This window comes from Thunnus thynnus, chromosome 17, assembly GCF_963924715.1.
Source record: "Thunnus thynnus chromosome 17, fThuThy2.1, whole genome shotgun sequence".
In the NCBI taxonomy this organism is placed as follows: domain Eukaryota; kingdom Metazoa; phylum Chordata; class Actinopteri; order Scombriformes; family Scombridae; genus Thunnus; species Thunnus thynnus.
In genome coordinates, this window is record NC_089533.1 from 25,110,715 (window position 1) to 25,128,372 (window position 17,658).

The following is a 17,658-nucleotide window of genomic DNA, read 5'->3' on the forward strand; positions in this document are numbered from 1 at the left end:
ATCTGTTTTTTTTTAATGCATGTAAAGCAATTAAGCAGATTTCCAGCAAGAACTGACCTGGTCACACTGAACATCCTAGTAGTTGTATGTGAGTTTATTGCCGGTGTTGTGTTTCAGCAACAAACTTACATGCGACTAACAGGATGTACCTTTCCTCTGCGGCTCAGGAAGGAAACATTTAAAAACACAAAGGAAGAATTTTGTACTAAAAAGATATTCACTTGATTTGTCTGAAACCACTGAGATCCTTATATTAACTTTGGCTTAACATTAGAATGTATCTTTGCACTGAATGAGCTGATTTTCTATCTTTTACTGTGGAGTCACACCATGAAAGAATTACTTTAACAAATGACAACAATGAACGAGTAAATCCCTCTAAGATTGTTTCATTTAAAAAGTCTTAAGAGGTGAAAGTATTCAGTATTTAAAAGTAACAATTTGAGAAAAACAAAACAATAACACAAAATCAAGAGTGTAATTTCCATTTAGGATGGATGGGACATGTCCCCCCTGCATACTCCCTCTCATTGCAATCTCTCCAAACAGATTCCTCTTAAGTCCCCAATATACTCCCAGGTGGACATGTGCATGGACAGCTGCAGACACCACACACACGTAGTAGTTTTATTTGTAAAACTTTTTGGAGTCCAGGAGACAGTATGAAAAATGCTAACTGCTAGAGATAACAATTTTGACCACTTTCAAGAGCCTGACAGGAGAGTGTGTGAGTGTAATGTGGGATTTATGTTCTACTTTAATGGTATTATTTCACCTTCAGAGAGGAAGGTCTTCAAGGATGAGGACTCTCTTCTCCTTGGATGAATAGTTTATCAGGGACACATGCCTAGTGTGGTAGTATGTATCTTCAAAAAGTCTTTTTCCAAAAGCAGCTGTTGATAAAGGGTGGTGTGTTATATTCATGGTTATAATCAGGCCAATATTTACAGATGCAAGTAAAGACAGACAGTAAAGGACGGTGCTTTTGTAGTAAAAGTGGAAATACAGCATTATTTATCATAAAGTATCAGGTCTCTTTCAAAGAAACTAAAAATAATTATGAAGGTTAGTACATTTTTAAACAAAATTAGTAGAATGACCCCTGATTTCATTGCATTGTCTCACTTCTGAAACCAAATCTACACCCTTGTATAAGAGTTTTCCGTCTTTTCCTTTTAATATCTTGGAACACCCACGTTGGGAACCACAGACCTCGGGCCCCCAAGAATCCAGGACCGGCCCTGGCTGTGAGTTTTATTTTCACAGCACTGAGCGACTCGTGTTCAGTCGCTCTGAAGGCAGCCTGGTAAACCAACACCTGTCTGCCACATTCACCTTCCTCCTCTTCTTCCTCCTCCGTCTGCGAGGTGTTGTCCGGTTTTCTGGTATGAAGAATAAACACAACCAACAGGTCAAGATAGTGGCTCCGAACCGACTCGACATGTCGAGCTTCGACGTTTCTCTCCAGCAGCTCAATGATCTGTTGACGGACGAGAGCGGCTTCTACAGCTGGCCGACCAAACACTTCCATGAGGTTTACCCGCGGATCTACGTCGGCAATGCGTGAGTCACTGTTGTCATTTTCATAAATCCTCTTTTATTTTTTCCACACGTTAGACAATACCCATTATATCTGATTTATTTTCGCCTAAATTTGACCTAAATTAAAACAATACATTCTACCACTAATGATCCTATTACATTATGTTATCAGGCAGATTCAGAGGCTTTGTTTCATTCTAGAAAAGGTGAAAGAATTTCAAAAATAGCAAAATGGAGCAGAGGTAGAAGGAGACAGAGCTGGCAAGGATGGAGGAGTTGAAAATAGATTGTCTAACCTGCAAGTCCCCTGTTGAATTCAAATATGCAGAGAGACGTGCTCCACATTTCAATCTCTGTAATCAAACATTACTGACTTGTGTGTGTCTCTGTTAACACTGGATGAGTCATTGGGTTTGGACAAACACACACACACACACACACACACACACACACACACACACACACACACACACACACACACACACACACAAACATACTCAGGACCCTATGATGAGTTTTGGTGTCACATTAGCATTTTCAGTTTATGGACAAACTGTTTTTTCACTAGCCTACATACATTTGAGCTAAATTCACATATTAACAAGAGTTTTCCTTAATGATGGAAAATCAGCATTTTGTGTTTTAGTCAACATGTCATAATTGAAAATACAGACACTGAGCCTGTGTTAAGAAGCTGGTTAAAGGAATAATCAGACATTTTTGGAAATGCATGTATTTGCTTTCTTGCAGGGAGTTAGATGAGAAGATCTATACTGCTCTCATGTCTGTACAGTCAATATGAAGTTACCAACAGCCGCTTAGCTTAGCACAAAGACTGGAAGTATAGGGAAACAGCTAGCCTGGGTCTGTCCATAGGCAACAAAATCGGCCTACAGCTCACTTTTCAATTAACACTTTATGTCATGTTTGTTTCATTCGCTTGTTTCATTCATATTCATTCGTAAATTCTCAGTAATTAACAATTAATTAATAATAACTAAAACAATGGGCTAACAATTGCACACAGCAGAAGTTACTTACTTTTAGCTGATGGCCATGGATTTTGTTGGCTGAAATGACAACTTAATGTTTCCAGGGGACTCAAGAGAAAAGGATTTGAGTCTGAGAAGTAAACCTACCCAACCCAAATAAAAAGCAGGACAGAGCCGCTCAAAACTCTGATTTTCTAGAACCTTTGCTTCCCAAGCAGTCAGGGCTCAAAAGAAGAACCAGCCAAAAAAACAATGGTAATCTACTGAATGGCTGGTAGAATATGAACATTCACCAGCCATTTGGCTAGTGTACAAAAAACTTAATTTCGAATCCTGCAAGCAGTGGATGTTCCAGTCCTGAACAGGTATTTTTGTAATGTAACCAATCCCACATAATAATAATAATAATAATAATAATAATAATAATAATAATAATAATAATAATAATAACAACAATAAAGGTAGCTAATGACATGCCATTGACCCCTTAGCTTTGGAAATAATGCTAGGTTACTAAAGTTGCTGTGTATGCTAATGTTTGTAGTTTACATCAGAGCTGATAACACACAGTTTTATCAATTACTTACTCATTTGATACTGAGTATTGCATGTTTTGGCATTTGGAAGAATCCAAAGCTTGACAAGCCTTCCTTTGAGTAAGGGTTGCTAAGCTTTGATTGGACAATTGCTGGTTGGGGGCGGGGTTTAGGGAATGCTCATTTGCTCTCTGCAGAACTATATGAACCCGTGAGATGACACAATGGGTTACAAAGGTCAGCAGTGTTCAAATGTTGGGAAAGGGAGGATGCACACCCAGTATATTGTAGTATAATGATATATTACAATATGTTGCCATATAGATGATTTGTCCCCTCTTTAATCACTCTAATTATAGTTATCTTTAAAATAATTTATAAAGTAGTTACCAACATTGTCCTTTAGTTTAAAGATCCCCTCCAGATATGTTTTAGGATGTATATAAGATACTCTACTATGAATAATAATTTGTGTCTGATATGGATTTTTCTCAAAAAAAAAAAAGTTCAATTATCTGAATCACTGGGCCACGACTGGCTTCCAAACTAGTTGTGATGTCAAAAATCATGCTCATAGGCCCACCCCTCAAACTCAGATTTTTGATGAGCCTCCTTCAGAAGATGAATGTGAAAACGAACTCTGCTCATACATCATTCTGCAGAGTAAAGCTCAAACATCCAACTGTATGAACAAGAAGCAAAACACATTTAGGGGAGAGGGACTTTAAATGACAGGTAGAGTACATTAGGAATAATAACTCTTGCAGGAACTTGAAAGCATTCCCTGACTGAGTTATAAGGAGAAGCTCGTTCACAACGCAGATTACTGCACAATCACAGGTCTTTCATATGTGCTCACATACGGTATAGGGGAAAGTATATAGTATATACAGGCTTTCAAGCAAATGTGTGCTTTAAATTTTAAATGATCAGAACTAAAAGCTTTAGAACAGAAACTCTTAGATGGCTTTTTTTTATTTGTCCGAGCACAGTCAGCCATTCTAGTGTATTTCAGGAGAGAAAACCTCTCAAGTGTCTCCTTTATTCTGCCTGCCCCCCTAAAAGGAGTCATAATGGACAGAGCAGAAACACTTGTGTCTCTTATATTGGAGAGAAAATGTCCTCACTAATATAGGACGGGACACACAAATGCATACACTCAGCTCTGTGAGGCTTAGTGGAGAGAACATGCACCCACGCATCTCTCTGTTTTTGTGTTTTGATGTATCTGTCCTGGTTCCCCTGTGTAGTCTGAAAGCCTGGCAGGCCTTTTTTTTTTCCTGGAGGCGTGATGTTGCATTCGGTATTAGCTCCAGTGTGCATCAACTCTTTATTTTTAGCTCTCAATATCTAAAAGGCAGGAGGTGCCAAGTGGTACAACAGTCCCAGAGGTTCACAGTGAAAAGCTGCAGTTCTCTGTTTGATACAGCAGTGCATTTGTATAATATAATATATTAATCAGAAAGAGGAAAAGGGAGAGGGGAAAATTAACACTGTAACTCTTTCATAAAAAATGAAAGCTGGGGTCAGTAATGTTATGTAATACACTCTCAGTGGTATCAGGACCAGAAACACAGACAGTTGCCAATAAAATTTGTAGAGAAGAAGTATAGGGAACAGGCAGGCAGGAACATGGTACAGAACAATCTGGCAAGTGACTGAAGCAACCAGGCAGGTACGTATATATACTGTGTGGCCAATAGGTAATGAGGGTCAGGTGTGCAGGGTGGAGCAGGGTGAGGTGACCTGCAAAGGCAGGAAACTCTATGAGGGCAACTAGTGGAGAGGTTTGGAATAATGTCTGGAAAAATTCAGGGGAACGAGTTGAGAGGTTGAATGGGGAGACAGGGTGAATGCCATCATGGCATGTATGTATATATATGTATATGTATATGTATGTATGTCCTCTGCAGCTCTGGAGGAGCTTTCTAAAGTCTGAGAAAATGACCATGATGATGTCACCAGGTTGGGCTTTGAGAGTTCAAATGTTCAACAGAAAACTTGCATTACAAGCACATAACTACCTACTATATGTATATAAAGTAACTTGTCACTTTTTTTAAACCATTCAAAGAGAGTCAAATTCCTTGCATATGTAAACATACTTGACCAATAAAGATGATTCTGATTCTGATTCTAAAAGTCTCGGCCTTTGCTACATTGATTTTGACCTGACTTATATTCTTTTTTAGCCATGCTAGCAATGGCTCTGAGGATGGCAATGTCTGTTCACCACTTTGGTCCAGACTGAAATATCTCACTAACTGTTGGATGACATTCATGGTCCCCAGTGGTTGAATCCTACTGACTTTGGTGTTCCCCCTGACTTTTCCTCTAGTGCCACCATGAGGTTTACATTTGTGGTTAACTATTGGATGGGTTGTCATGAAATCCCCTTCAGAATAAACAGCAATAACTTTGGTGATCCCTCAACTTTTAATCTAGTGTCATCATCTGGTCCAATAATTTGGTGTATGACCAAATACCTTCAAAACTAATGGCAACTAATGACCTTGTGTTTTAATACTAATCAGTAAATGGTAGCATGTCAACACTAAGATGATGATGTTAGCATTGTTATTGTGAGCATGTTAGCATTCTTATGTTAGCATTTAGTTTTGAACCTCTGTGCCATAATTACCCTGCACTACTCTCCTCTCAGACCTGCTCAGAAACTTGTTTGTGTGCTATTGTATCTAATTTGACAGCTGCTCAGCTTCTAGCATGCAGCTCTTCACCAGGAGGCTGAGTCATTTGTCTCTTTAGATTTATTGCTGCTATTGTTCACACTGCTGAACATTTAGAACAATAGAATTTAGCACTAACGGGATCACCTCTAGAGCTATGGAGCTAAGTGTAGTCTGGCTTTAGTCCAACAGTAAAAACATTAGATTGTGTTTTCTTTAATATCATTCTCAGCATTAGCGGTATGTTTGAAATAAACTTCACAGCATTTACAGTATTTGCTTTGCTTACCAACCTGATGCAGATTTGTGGCAACAAATGTGATGCGTCTGAAGCGTCTGGGCATCACTCACATCCTGAACGCCGCAGAGGGGAACTCCTTCATGCACGTCAACACCAACGCTGAGTTCTACGCTGGCACAGGCATCATCTACCACGGCGTGCCAGCCAGCGATACCGACCACTATGACATCAGCGTTTTCTTTGAAGAGGCAGCAGACTTCATCGAGAAAGCGCTGGCGTACAAAAATGGAAAAGGTCAGAGGATTAAGAGAGCTGAGATGAACAGAAATGAAATGCAGACTTGTTTGTTTTTTTGCGTAAAGCATAGGTTCGTTGAAAAAAACATAGCATTTTGATATTTCTTTATGATGATCACATTTTTTGAAGTTTAACTCATTTAATTCAATTCAATTTAACATTTAGTTAATTTCAAAGTTTGACTGACGTTTGTCACTGCAGTTATTGCATCATATCCTGTTAGAACACAACAGTAAAGTACATTGATAGTATACTGTATACATACAATATGCAGAATCGAATTTGGCTTTGAGAATCATTACATTAATATTTCTAATGGGGAGTATAATTGAAGGTCAACATTAAAGCCGCACTAATCAAAATTTTTATATAAACAATGGATCAAATGTCTGTGTGTAATGTGAAATGGTTCACCCCTAGTGATGAACACACAGATTATTGTCACTTTAGTCTGCTGTTCCTTTCCGTTCTACAGAACTTTTTAGCCTATTTTAGTTCCTTGTTTTGGTTTTCTGGCCCACAAATTCTGCTCTCATCAACCCCAATTGTTTCCAGCTATAGTTGACAGCTGTTTACAGTGAAACAGTTCAGATAAGCCTGCTGTACGCTACATGCTCAGCACAAAGTTAGCAACTTTCTTGTGAACATGTGGAGCATTTATTTAACAACTAAAGAGTCAGAGTTGGTGGAAACCAAAACTGAGCTGAAAGGAGAGTTAATATTGGAGTTTAATTTGTCAGGTGACTTGAAGCACAACTCCAAAGAATAATGTTGCTACACATTAAATATGTAAAAATGTAAATAATAATGGTTTGCTAACACATTAGCATTAATAACTTGACACGGTCATAAAATGACAAGTTTTTTTCACAGGTTTTTCCACTGCCCCTGAAGTGGCCAAAGAATCAAAACAACCAAAATTCAACTAATGCTGCTTTAAACTCAAATGTTGAATGTTTAAACAGCTGTTGTAATTTTGATCAAACTTGAACAGTTGCTTGTCTTTTCTTCTACAGGTAAAGTGTACGTTCATTGCAGGGAAGGCTACAGCCGCTCGCCTTCATTAGTCATCGCCTACCTGATGCTTCGCCAGAACTTGGACGTCCACACCGCTCTGGCCATGGTGCGGCAGAAACGAGAGATCGGACCCAACGACGGCTTCCTCCGGCAGCTCTGCCGGCTAAACCAGAGGCTGGCTGCTGAGGGGAGGTTCTGGAACAAATGAGGCAGACAAGAGAGAAGTTACACTGTCTGTAAGAGGAGAAATCTCCTCTTAGAGAGCAAAAGTATGCTTAACTGCACGTCACTCTCTTTCACTTGTTCTACAGCTTTAACAAGCCACAGATCTGTGAGGGAAGGTTCTGGAAGTGGGGAGAGGAGGAAATGAAAGAGTTTAAACTTTATGTTTTCTCTTAGACTAAGGCTGACAGCACTGAGTGTATGTATACTACAAAATTATACATCTTACATCTTTGACACATATACACAGTATTTAAATCTTTGTGTTCAGGCTAACAAATGTCCACAAGATAATTCAATGTAATGTGTAAAAATCCAGGTACACTGTATTCACTGAGTGTGTTTACATGCACTCACTTATATTCTGACATTTATCTTACAGTAGTTCAGCTCTAAGTGACATTGAATAATGAGTGACCATATTGTTCTTATCCTGTATAGTGTTGTGTGTTGTCCTGCTGCCCACTAGTCCAGAGAACAATATTCAAGTAATATACATTACAATATACTCATTGTGGGAAGTGGTGAAGAAAAAGATAGTGTAACTGATGTGATACTGTCACCGCCTTTATTCATCCAGCCTTCTCTCCATCTCTCTTCCTCCCTCCTGGCATCATGCCCTTTGTCTCCTGCAAACACTGCCAAATCTCTCAGTCCCAGCCGCTCCCAAAGGGGATTTCTAGTGGACACTGTGATTTTTCCTATTTAGTCAAATTTTCAGGATTTTATTTTTTTAAGAGATGATATTCAGAGGATGATATAAAATATTTTCAGTGTAACATCCCCCAGTATGTTCTAGAAAACGGCACAATGTTTGATCTGTATTGCACTCACATCTAGAATCCTGCCTCAGAGGTATTTCTCAGTCAAAAATGTGTCTTGATGTTACGGTGCTTTATAGGAAGTAATTATATTTTTCAAAGTGAAATTAAGCCGGTCTGATATTATAGGAACAGCAAAGGGGACTGGGAATAGTTCAACATTTTGAGTAATTTATAAGCTTATTTGCTTTCCTGCTGATGGTTAGATGAGACTGACACCGCTCTCATCTTTGTATGCTAAATGTGAAGCTATCGCTTAGGTTAGTATAAAGACTGTAAACTGGGAAACAGCTAGCCTGGCTCTGTCCAAAGGAAAAAAAATATGCACCTATCAGCAGCTATAATACTCACAAATGAAGTTGTTATATCTGGGCATAGTAACTTCTGTAACCTCTTGTAAAACCACAAAGTATAATTTTTAAGCTTCAGTTTTTGTATAGTTTTATGTCAAGCTTTAGTGTATAGATGTGTCAGTGGTATCAATCTTACCATCAAACTATCTGCAAGAAATGTAATATTTCCCAAGATGAAGGACCATTCCTTTATTGTTGACCTTAGGAGATCTTAGGAGAGTCTCACTTTCTAACACTTAGCAACTCTTGACAACATAAAGATTGTTGTGCAAATGCAACATTTGTATGGACCTCTTCTCATTCTGTACACATCTTGTCAGGCTGCTGAGGATCACCTGTGACTTTATGCTAGTGAGTGAATCACTAAAGTCTCTGATTGTAATTGAAACACTGCCAGAATGTGACGTATACTTGCCTGTAACTACTCAGTCGACACCTTTTGCACATTAGTGTTTTTACATTCGTGTCTGTCTTTTTGTCAGAGTAAATGCAGTTTTATATTGTACAGCAGCATGCATTGTAATGCCAAAGTGTTTATATTCCTTTGTTAGCACAGCTATGTATCTGTGTATATTTATTGAGTCACAGTGTGCATTATTGAGTGTGCGTTATTCGTCACAATGTGCTTTATTGAACCTGTGAATCATCATGTGCATTACTGAGTAGGATGTGATGTAACTGGTCATGTCAGTTGGCTTTCATAGGGTCTCACAGATTATGACACTGCTCATATGAAGTGCACTTTATCTAATGACACCGGTGATTGTTGTTGCTCTCTTTTCATACATTCAGTAATAAACTGTCAAAACAACATGGCTGATTTTATTTATTTATTTATTTTCTGTATTTATTTATTTGTCAGGGACGATGCAAAAAACATTCTAACAGGTTAAAATAACATGAAACAGATGTGTTGCATATAGGATTTCTAGCCAAGGCTATTATTCGACCCCTGTCCCTGGTTAGGCTTTTCTACTTAAAAATAGTAATAACATATCATTACCAGAAGTACATTAGTTAAATAGAGCTCATAATAAATAGTGAAATTCTCAATAACAACAGTATTTAAATCACATAACATTCATGTGTTTATGTGTGCACATGTGTATATTCCCTAATTCATGACAATATGTGTATAAGTGCACAATGTTTATAGGTGTGTGTGTCTATGTACATGCACGCACGTAGTCTTAATGAGTATGTATGTCTGTGTGCTTATCTATATGTGTCTGTTCGTACATGTCCATGTGCTTGTGTGCGTGCACAAGTGCATGATCATTGATGAGTGATCGCAGGTTTTGTTTAGTTTCAGCCAGTGTTTCACCCTTTCATTAAACATTTCCAGACTAGTTTGTGTTTTTATTTCTGTTGATAGGGCATTCCAAAAATGTATCCCAAATGTAAAATGTATTCAAGAGTTTCTTATAACAAACTACTGATTGCTGAGGTGACGCCTATTCTAAAGTTAGTAATGAATTACAGACAAACTGTTGTTGACTGTTGTTTTTGTCCTGTCTCATGTGACGTCACTAGTTTACTGTGACTGATGTAACACTTCAATACCACAGTCAATGGTAGATTGCTGGGTGGTAATCACTTTGTCCTGTGGAGGGAGCAGTAGTATACTGTAGTTGTCACAGTGCTAAGATCTGCAGATCAACAATTCAAATTGCAAATTCCCATCACCATCACACTATTAAATGTATTAGAAGCTATAACTATTGCTATTGGAGGAGCTTTCTAAAGACTGAGAAAATAACCTTGATTACTTCGGCTTGAGCATGGAAACCACAAATTTATATTACAAAGTTACAAACATGTGGATGTATACTGGGCAGGGGAAGCCTAATGAAATATGCCAATGAGTTGCATTATGGGGAGTGTAGGATCTTGCCTTTTTAGAGCTTGACTCATACTAGAGACTAAAGATATTTCAGCCTCTGTTGTATCAATTTTGTCTAGTTTTTAAGCAAGTTTGAGTAAGTTTCACAACTTTGTGGAAGTGCACTACTAAACTAGTGGAGTACCATTTTAGTAATTATTAATTTAGTTTTTTTTTTAAATAAAACTTTAATAAAAATGAAAACTGTAATAAGCTTAAAACATCTTTAAACGCACAATATGTAATTTCAGCCGCTAGGGGTCTCTCAATCAAAACAATAACAAAAGACGGAGTGTGATGATGGTGTGAAGTAGCAAGGGATCATGGGAGTTGTTGTCTTCGTTGTTAAATCATGGATGTATAAAGTGAACGAGCGAAAGTCACTAGTGCGCATGCTCTATGGGCCGCACAATGCGGAAGATCCGGGTACTTTCATACCGGGAAGTCGATTTTTTATTGCTTCATGCGCCACTGAGCAACTTTCAGAGTAATGAACGGGGCCCCGTCTCTGACGCTGTATCCAGTTCTCTTTATACATCCATGTGTTAAATAACCAGCTTCAGCGGGATAGGATTACTCCAGTGTTAATCATTCGGGATGTTTTTACCGGGAGCCGAATTACCCGCAGAGGTCTCCTCCTCTCCAGAACAAACGGACCCGGTGATTACAGGTAAAAACACTAAATAAAGCTGTTTCACCTAAAAAATCTGTGTTTCTCCGACGATGTACGGCGACCACCGGACGTCCGGTCCGGCCGAGCTGCTGCTAACACTTGTTCGATTTATTTCTCTTATAACTTTAGATCCAGATGTTCAGCCGATTTCTCCCGGGAGCCGAATTATCCGCAGAGGTCTCCTCCTCTCCAAAAACAAACATAAAGGCAGATTAAAATTGTTAAAAATACTAATTAAAGCTGTTTCACCTAAAAAATCAATATTTCTGCGACGATGTTTGGTGACTACCGGACTTCCTGGAGGGGCTGTTAGCCGAGCTGCTGCTAACGTTTGCCCAGTTTATTTCTCTGATAACTTAAGATCCAGATGTCCAATGACTAAAATCCTTCTTCCAGCTAAAAGATATAGTTAAAAGCGACCTAAATTTATCATGAAAATGTGGCTTAAAACTGAATAAAAGTCAATTGATAACAGTTTCTGTGGAACAACCACAACGCCGATGTATTATCTTGTACATGTTTAAGTCACTCTTTGGTAGACGCCATTGTAGCGCTGTATGGATCTGGTGCGTGTTTACTCTTTGGTAGAGGAGGTATGACGCCACTGGCATGCGACCAAATGAAACGGTCCATTACTTTGATTAAATTACAGATTTCTCTGGGTTTGAAAATTGTTGGAAACATTTGGGATAAGGTAAGTGCACAACTAAACAAAATATATAACATACGTCTAGTTGTTTTTAGACATTTTAATGTCGAATAATTACATATTATACCTTTAAAATTGAACTGTTAAAAAATACAGTTGAATGAGATGATTTATTACAATTTAAAATCAATATAAAATCACAATAAATTACTAAATTGAATCAACAGATTGATAATGATAATAATAATTTATTATATAGTACTGATTCATAATTTATAACCAGTAGTCATAGAAAAGTGGGAAAATGTAAATGAGTCAAAATGATTAACAGTGTAAAGTGGAGCTGCGTTTTATTAAAATATGAGCTTATGAGAATATGATCATACACGGACAGCAGTGAATTTAATCCTGCTTACATCTGCAGCAGGACACTGCAGGAGCTTCTTCCTGCTACAGTTTCATTCACCATGATGATTGTTAGTTTGACTGGGTGTTAGTTTTCAGAGTTGCCACTAGAGTGCAGATTTGGACTGGCTGTGGCTCACAGATAGAAACACAAAACATATATTCTATTCTTCAATCCTACCCACCACTCAGCATGTTTGTCATGATTATTACATTCATTTTTTTTAATTATTAGATTATAGATTATATTACCAAGAAAAAATATGATTTTATTGTTCTACCGCAACCACAAACCGAACTAGAAATTTCTGAGCTGAAAATAATTTCCTATATATGTTAAATATACATTATGTTTGTCTTCTGATATGTCTACAAAGAAAACTTTTTTACAATGTACTAATTTACATCCTCAACATGTAGGTGGTTCACCATCAAAATAAAACAAACACCACTCGCTAGCTCTCTTCCAGCCCCTCAGTTGCTTTTAATAGGCACCTCCTCTCTTATTAGATGTGTATGTGTGTGTGTTTGTCTGGGTGTGTGTGTATGTGTGTGTGTGTGTGTGTGTGTGCATTCCACAGGTCTTGGAGGTTGAGCTCCATGGTGGGGCCTCTCACCCTCCCTGATGTTTTCTTTCCTCTGTCTTTTTCTGTCTCATTTTCCCTCTCATGTGTGTTCATGCTCTCTCTCTCTCTCTGTCTCTCTCTCTCTCTCGCCCATTTTAAACAAAGATCCTGAAATATTGCCATAAAGAAGGCCCCTCATTACGCCGGCTTTGCTTTTTTACACTGAACCAAACAAAGTCAGCATATTGCTGCCCCAGTGTGTGATTTCAGATAGCATGTTGGTGTTCCGGAAGTGATTTTTTTTTTTTTCCTAGAATGGCGAAGTCATGACTTGCCCTACCTGCCTTTGATTGGCTTAGTCTGATATTCTTACCCTAACCAATCTCACTCATCATGCCTAAACCTAACCAGCCCAACCAATGAAGGCAACAAGCACTAATCAATCAGCGTTGGTGTCTAGTGTGATGTATAACGTACGCATCAGGCAGCGACCTGCTGCATCCAAAATTCCATACTAACCTGCTCTTTAGTACACTAAAACAGTATGAGATCTTTTAGTATGTCCAAAACCTTAGTATGAAACCAATAGTACATGAACTGCATACTATTTACAGGGGAAATATTACAGTATGGAAGCACTTGACATTACTCCAGCATAAATATCCCACAATGCAATTCAGTAGTGACAACGACAACAACATAACAGACAATGGTGGACAGCAATCAAGGCAGCTCTGGCGTAACATCAATAACGATTCAATTTAAGTGTAAGGTTTCACTTTGCTAGGTGTAATATATTTTTTTAAATTAGTGTTGCAGAAGCCAGTAGAGGTGATTCCAGCTACCAGGGTTATGCTTGTCTCCAACAGGCAAGGAGGCTCTCAGTGATGAAGTGACGTGATAATTACAGCTCATAGTCCTGCTACTTTTTATTCACACAAGAGTATGTTGAACAACAGTACACATATTGGGTATGTAGTACATAGTTTTATCTTTCTACACAATAATGGTGAGTGAAACCTGCTGTTTCCCCAATTCGCAGTGGTGTTAGCGTCTTGGTTGCTATAGGTTATCTGCTGTTTCCTCAGAGATTTTTAAATCGCCCAGTGGCGGGTTGCACACATAACACATCATCAAAATGTCACACCCCTGTCCCACCATGCCAGCTCTCCCTTTTACATAGACATCGATTCGGCTCTGTGACTACCTCCGCTACTGGCATAACAGCGGAACAACAATGCCCCCCCCATTCTGTGTTCATTCGTTTTATACAGAATGGCAAGGTGGAATAATGGTGCAACATTCCTGCCTTGAACAGGCTGTATAAAAGGGGCTTCTGTCTCTATCTGTGTCCTGGTCTGATGCATGGAGTTGATGCAACGACATGTCTGTTAGGAGAGGAGGGTAACACTCTTACATAACACCAGTCCGCATGAATGAATCCATGGTGGTGGGGCAGTCGTGTGCTTTCAAGTGTGCGTGGGTTTATTTGGGGTGAGTCAGGTGTATGTGAGTATAGTGAAGTGTGAATCCACCGTGTAGATCCTCATTTCATTTCTAACCAGTAGATCTATTTTTAGCCTCTTAAACCTCTCTGTCCTGCCGATGGGTCAGTCATTACAAACTCACACTGTGCAGCCGAACATTCTTCAGACCAACAGAACTTTATTTTAATTACTAATGAAGAACTCAAAGTTTCAGAACATATCAAATATGCCAGGGTGAATGTTAGGAAAATGTGAAATGATGCAAAAAACATTTAGAATATATCCATTTGATGGAATGATAAAATTCTTGGGTTTGAATATTTCTCACATCATATGCTTCCAATGAAGAGTTGAAACAAGCTGATACAGAATATATAAGACACTGTCAGATAGTGTAAGTCAAACATTTTGGGAAATACGCTTATTTACTTGCTAGCTGAGAGTTTATGAGAAGATTGATACCATCATGTTTGTATGGTAAATATGTAGCTACAGCCAGCAGCGTTGTAGCTTAGCTTAGCACAAAGCCTGGAAACAGGGGGAAGCAGGTAGCCTGGCTCTGTCCAAAGTTAACAACATCTGCCTGCTAAAGCTCACTAATTAACATGTTACAGCTTGTTTCAATACAAATCCATTCAAAAACAAAGTGTGTAAAAACCACACGTTATGATTTTAATGGGGGTTATGTGCTTGTCTATTTCTTGGTTGGGAGCAGCGACTGTCTCTAGTTTTGTTTTCACTGTGAGGTTCTCCATTGGATGCATTATTTAATTAGTGCGCTAGCGCTGGTTGGCAGATTTTTTTATTTTTTTTTTACCTTTAGACAGAGCTAGCTGTTTCCCCTTGTTTCTAGTCTGTGTGCTAAGCTAGGCTAACCCACTGTTGGTGATAGCTTTATATTTACTGTGCAAACATGAGAGCAACCTGGTGTCACGCCATCACGGTAATACACCTGCTGGTCCACCGTGTTAATGTCATGTTTTGCCTCGCCTAGGGTGAAAAAGTACACGCATGTGCAGGGTTTTCTAATATGGTGCTTCTATCAGCAGTAATCAGCAGGACAATATCATTTATCTGCTTTCCAAAACTGTTACAAATCACTGTTTAAAAGCAATTATGTTTTGTGGTGTGACAACACTGTGGTTAAGGTCTGGTTATGTTTAGCCTCAAAAACCACTTGGTTAGGTTTAGGGGAAGATCATGGTTTGGGTTGTAGTTAGGGTTCTTGGAAAAACTGCAGCTGAGTCCACTTTTTACTATCTATCAATCTAGCCATCCACCCAACCAGCCTCCTCCTAATAAGGATATTTGTCACCTCATATTGTTATAATCTGAACTGCGTCACTTTTCCGGGTCATAATAACTGGATGGAGTTGTTGGCATTGAGTTACGTGTACTTTTCACGCCTAGGCGGGGAAAAATATGACACTGAAACGGTATCCTCTAGTGGATCGCCAGTATTACACGCTTTGGTGTGATACTGGACTGCAGAAGGAAAGTGGATGGGCTTATTTCCCAATAAATAAAAAATCAGTTTGTTTACAGGGAAACAAAAGGGTAAACCTGGATTTCTGTAGCATTAATTAGCATTTCAACAGATAAAGGATTTTATTCCAAAATAGAATATATTGATCTCACATGATGGATCTCAATCTTTAACAAACTGATATGATAAAACGTGTTATGTAATCAAATCATATGTACCTCAGTCAGCAACATGCTTTTATGATGCATGCACGTGTGTGACAGTGTGTACAGGGCTTTTCTTAGAGCTGGCAACATCAAAAGTATAAGCAATGTCAGTGAATATGAGCATCATCAAAATACACTGTTCTATTTTTAGACATTTGCTGGAAGCACTTTTCCTTTAGTTGAAGGGAAAAATCTGTAATGGATGTCCCGGTCTGTCAATCTGTGTACAAGTGTGTGTGTGTGTGTCTATCTCTTTGTCATACACACACACTATACATGCCAGTCTGCGGCATGTCTGCTCTGTACCAGCTGTGCCCTTCTGTGTTTTTTGGAAGAGAATGGGGGGGTGGTGGGCTGTGAAGGACTTTGGATTGGTGGAGAGCAAAGCTGCTCATTGTTACATCATCTCCTCCACAACAGACCTCAAACCAATTTGACATCAACTGGCTTTCTTGAGTCTCAGAGTTCGTAATAATTTAGTAGTCTATTTCCAGATTTAGCAAAAGTGCACCATAGATAAACCCTTCAGATTGTGCCAGTGGAGTGTGATAATATGGAGCACTGTTTTCAGTAATGTCTCACCGTGCTTCAATATTCCCTGCATATCATTTCCCAGGATGACTCTCACCGTTCGAGCAAAGTCATCTTCCTCATCATCACACTCATGTAGAGCAGGGTTGACAGTTTACGACTGTCTCTGCTGCTGATGGAAAAGGAGACCCAGCTCCTGTTTGACTTGTGTCTCCCTCCATCGCTTCCATTTGACTTCACTGGCAGACCTGAATGACTGCAAGCGGGACATGTCACAGGTTACACCAGTCGAGAGGAGAACCAATCAGAAACACTTCATTTCTCATGTCATGTCAAGTCAAATGCTTTATCAGCGAAACTCTTGCACATTTCCAAGTTTTCTTTCTGCAGTGTGTTTTCTCATTGAGGGTTTCTGCCATTGCTCTGTCTAAAAAGGTGAAACATGATATTTCGGTTTTGTGTCCACATTTTTACTGTATTTGATAGCATACCTATGTGGCAAATGCATTCGCTTTTTCCACAATATTTTATCATTAAACAAACTCATTCTCCTAATAAGCCCAAAATTTAGCAGCTTCTCTGGGCACCAACAAATACACTATTTAAGCAAAGTATGCAGTCAGCTCTGTACACATACTTTTGTGTTCTTTTTGTCTGGGATTGTTTTTTGTGATTTGGGTTAAGCCTCTTAGCTCCTGTGAAGGGAAATCTTAATGCTACAGCATTCAATGATACTTTAGTGTACTTCTAACCTTGTGGAAACAGTTTGTCCCTTTCCTGTTTCCATGATGAAAGTCAGGTCCATAAAGAAATGGTTTAGTTGTGAACCTCATCCAACACCTTTGAGATGAACTGGAATGCCGACTGCAAACCAGGCTCCTAAATCTTCTCTTTTCCTTTCTTTAATATGCAATTTCATGTTAGTGAAATACATTATTTTAGCATTAATATCAGGCAACTGTTTTCCTGTTTTAACTGCTAGCTTATTTTCTCTACAGATGAAGTTGAACCCATCTAAAAATGAAATCTGGAGCCATTTTAATGGAATCAATAAATAAAACTGGC

General features: G+C 38.8%; 1 protein-coding gene across 1 annotated transcript; it reads left to right on the top strand.

The window, feature by feature from the left end:
• The first annotated feature begins 1,253 nt into the window (after nucleotides 1–1,253).
• Nucleotides 1,254–9,519, top strand: LOC137168466 (dual specificity protein phosphatase 3-like). Its single transcript, XM_067571070.1, has 3 exons — nucleotides 1,254–1,563; nucleotides 6,060–6,292; nucleotides 7,312–9,519. Exons 1-3 carry the CDS (start codon nucleotides 1,388–1,390, stop codon nucleotides 7,518–7,520), a joined length of 618 nt encoding a protein of 205 aa, XP_067427171.1. The 5' UTR covers nucleotides 1,254–1,387; the 3' UTR covers nucleotides 7,521–9,519.
• Nucleotides 9,520–17,658: the final 8,139 nt, after the last annotated feature.

Coding starts and splice junctions, on each gene's coding strand:
- LOC137168466 (XM_067571070.1), top strand. CDS start 1,388: ATGAAGAATAAACACAACCAACAGGTCAAGATAGTGGCTCCGAACCGA. Junction 1,564..6,059: donor CGGATCTACGTCGGCAATGC/GTGAGTCACTGT, acceptor AACCTGATGCAG/ATTTGTGGCAACAAATGTGA. Junction 6,293..7,311: donor GGCGTACAAAAATGGAAAAG/GTCAGAGGATTA, acceptor TTTCTTCTACAG/GTAAAGTGTACGTTCATTGC.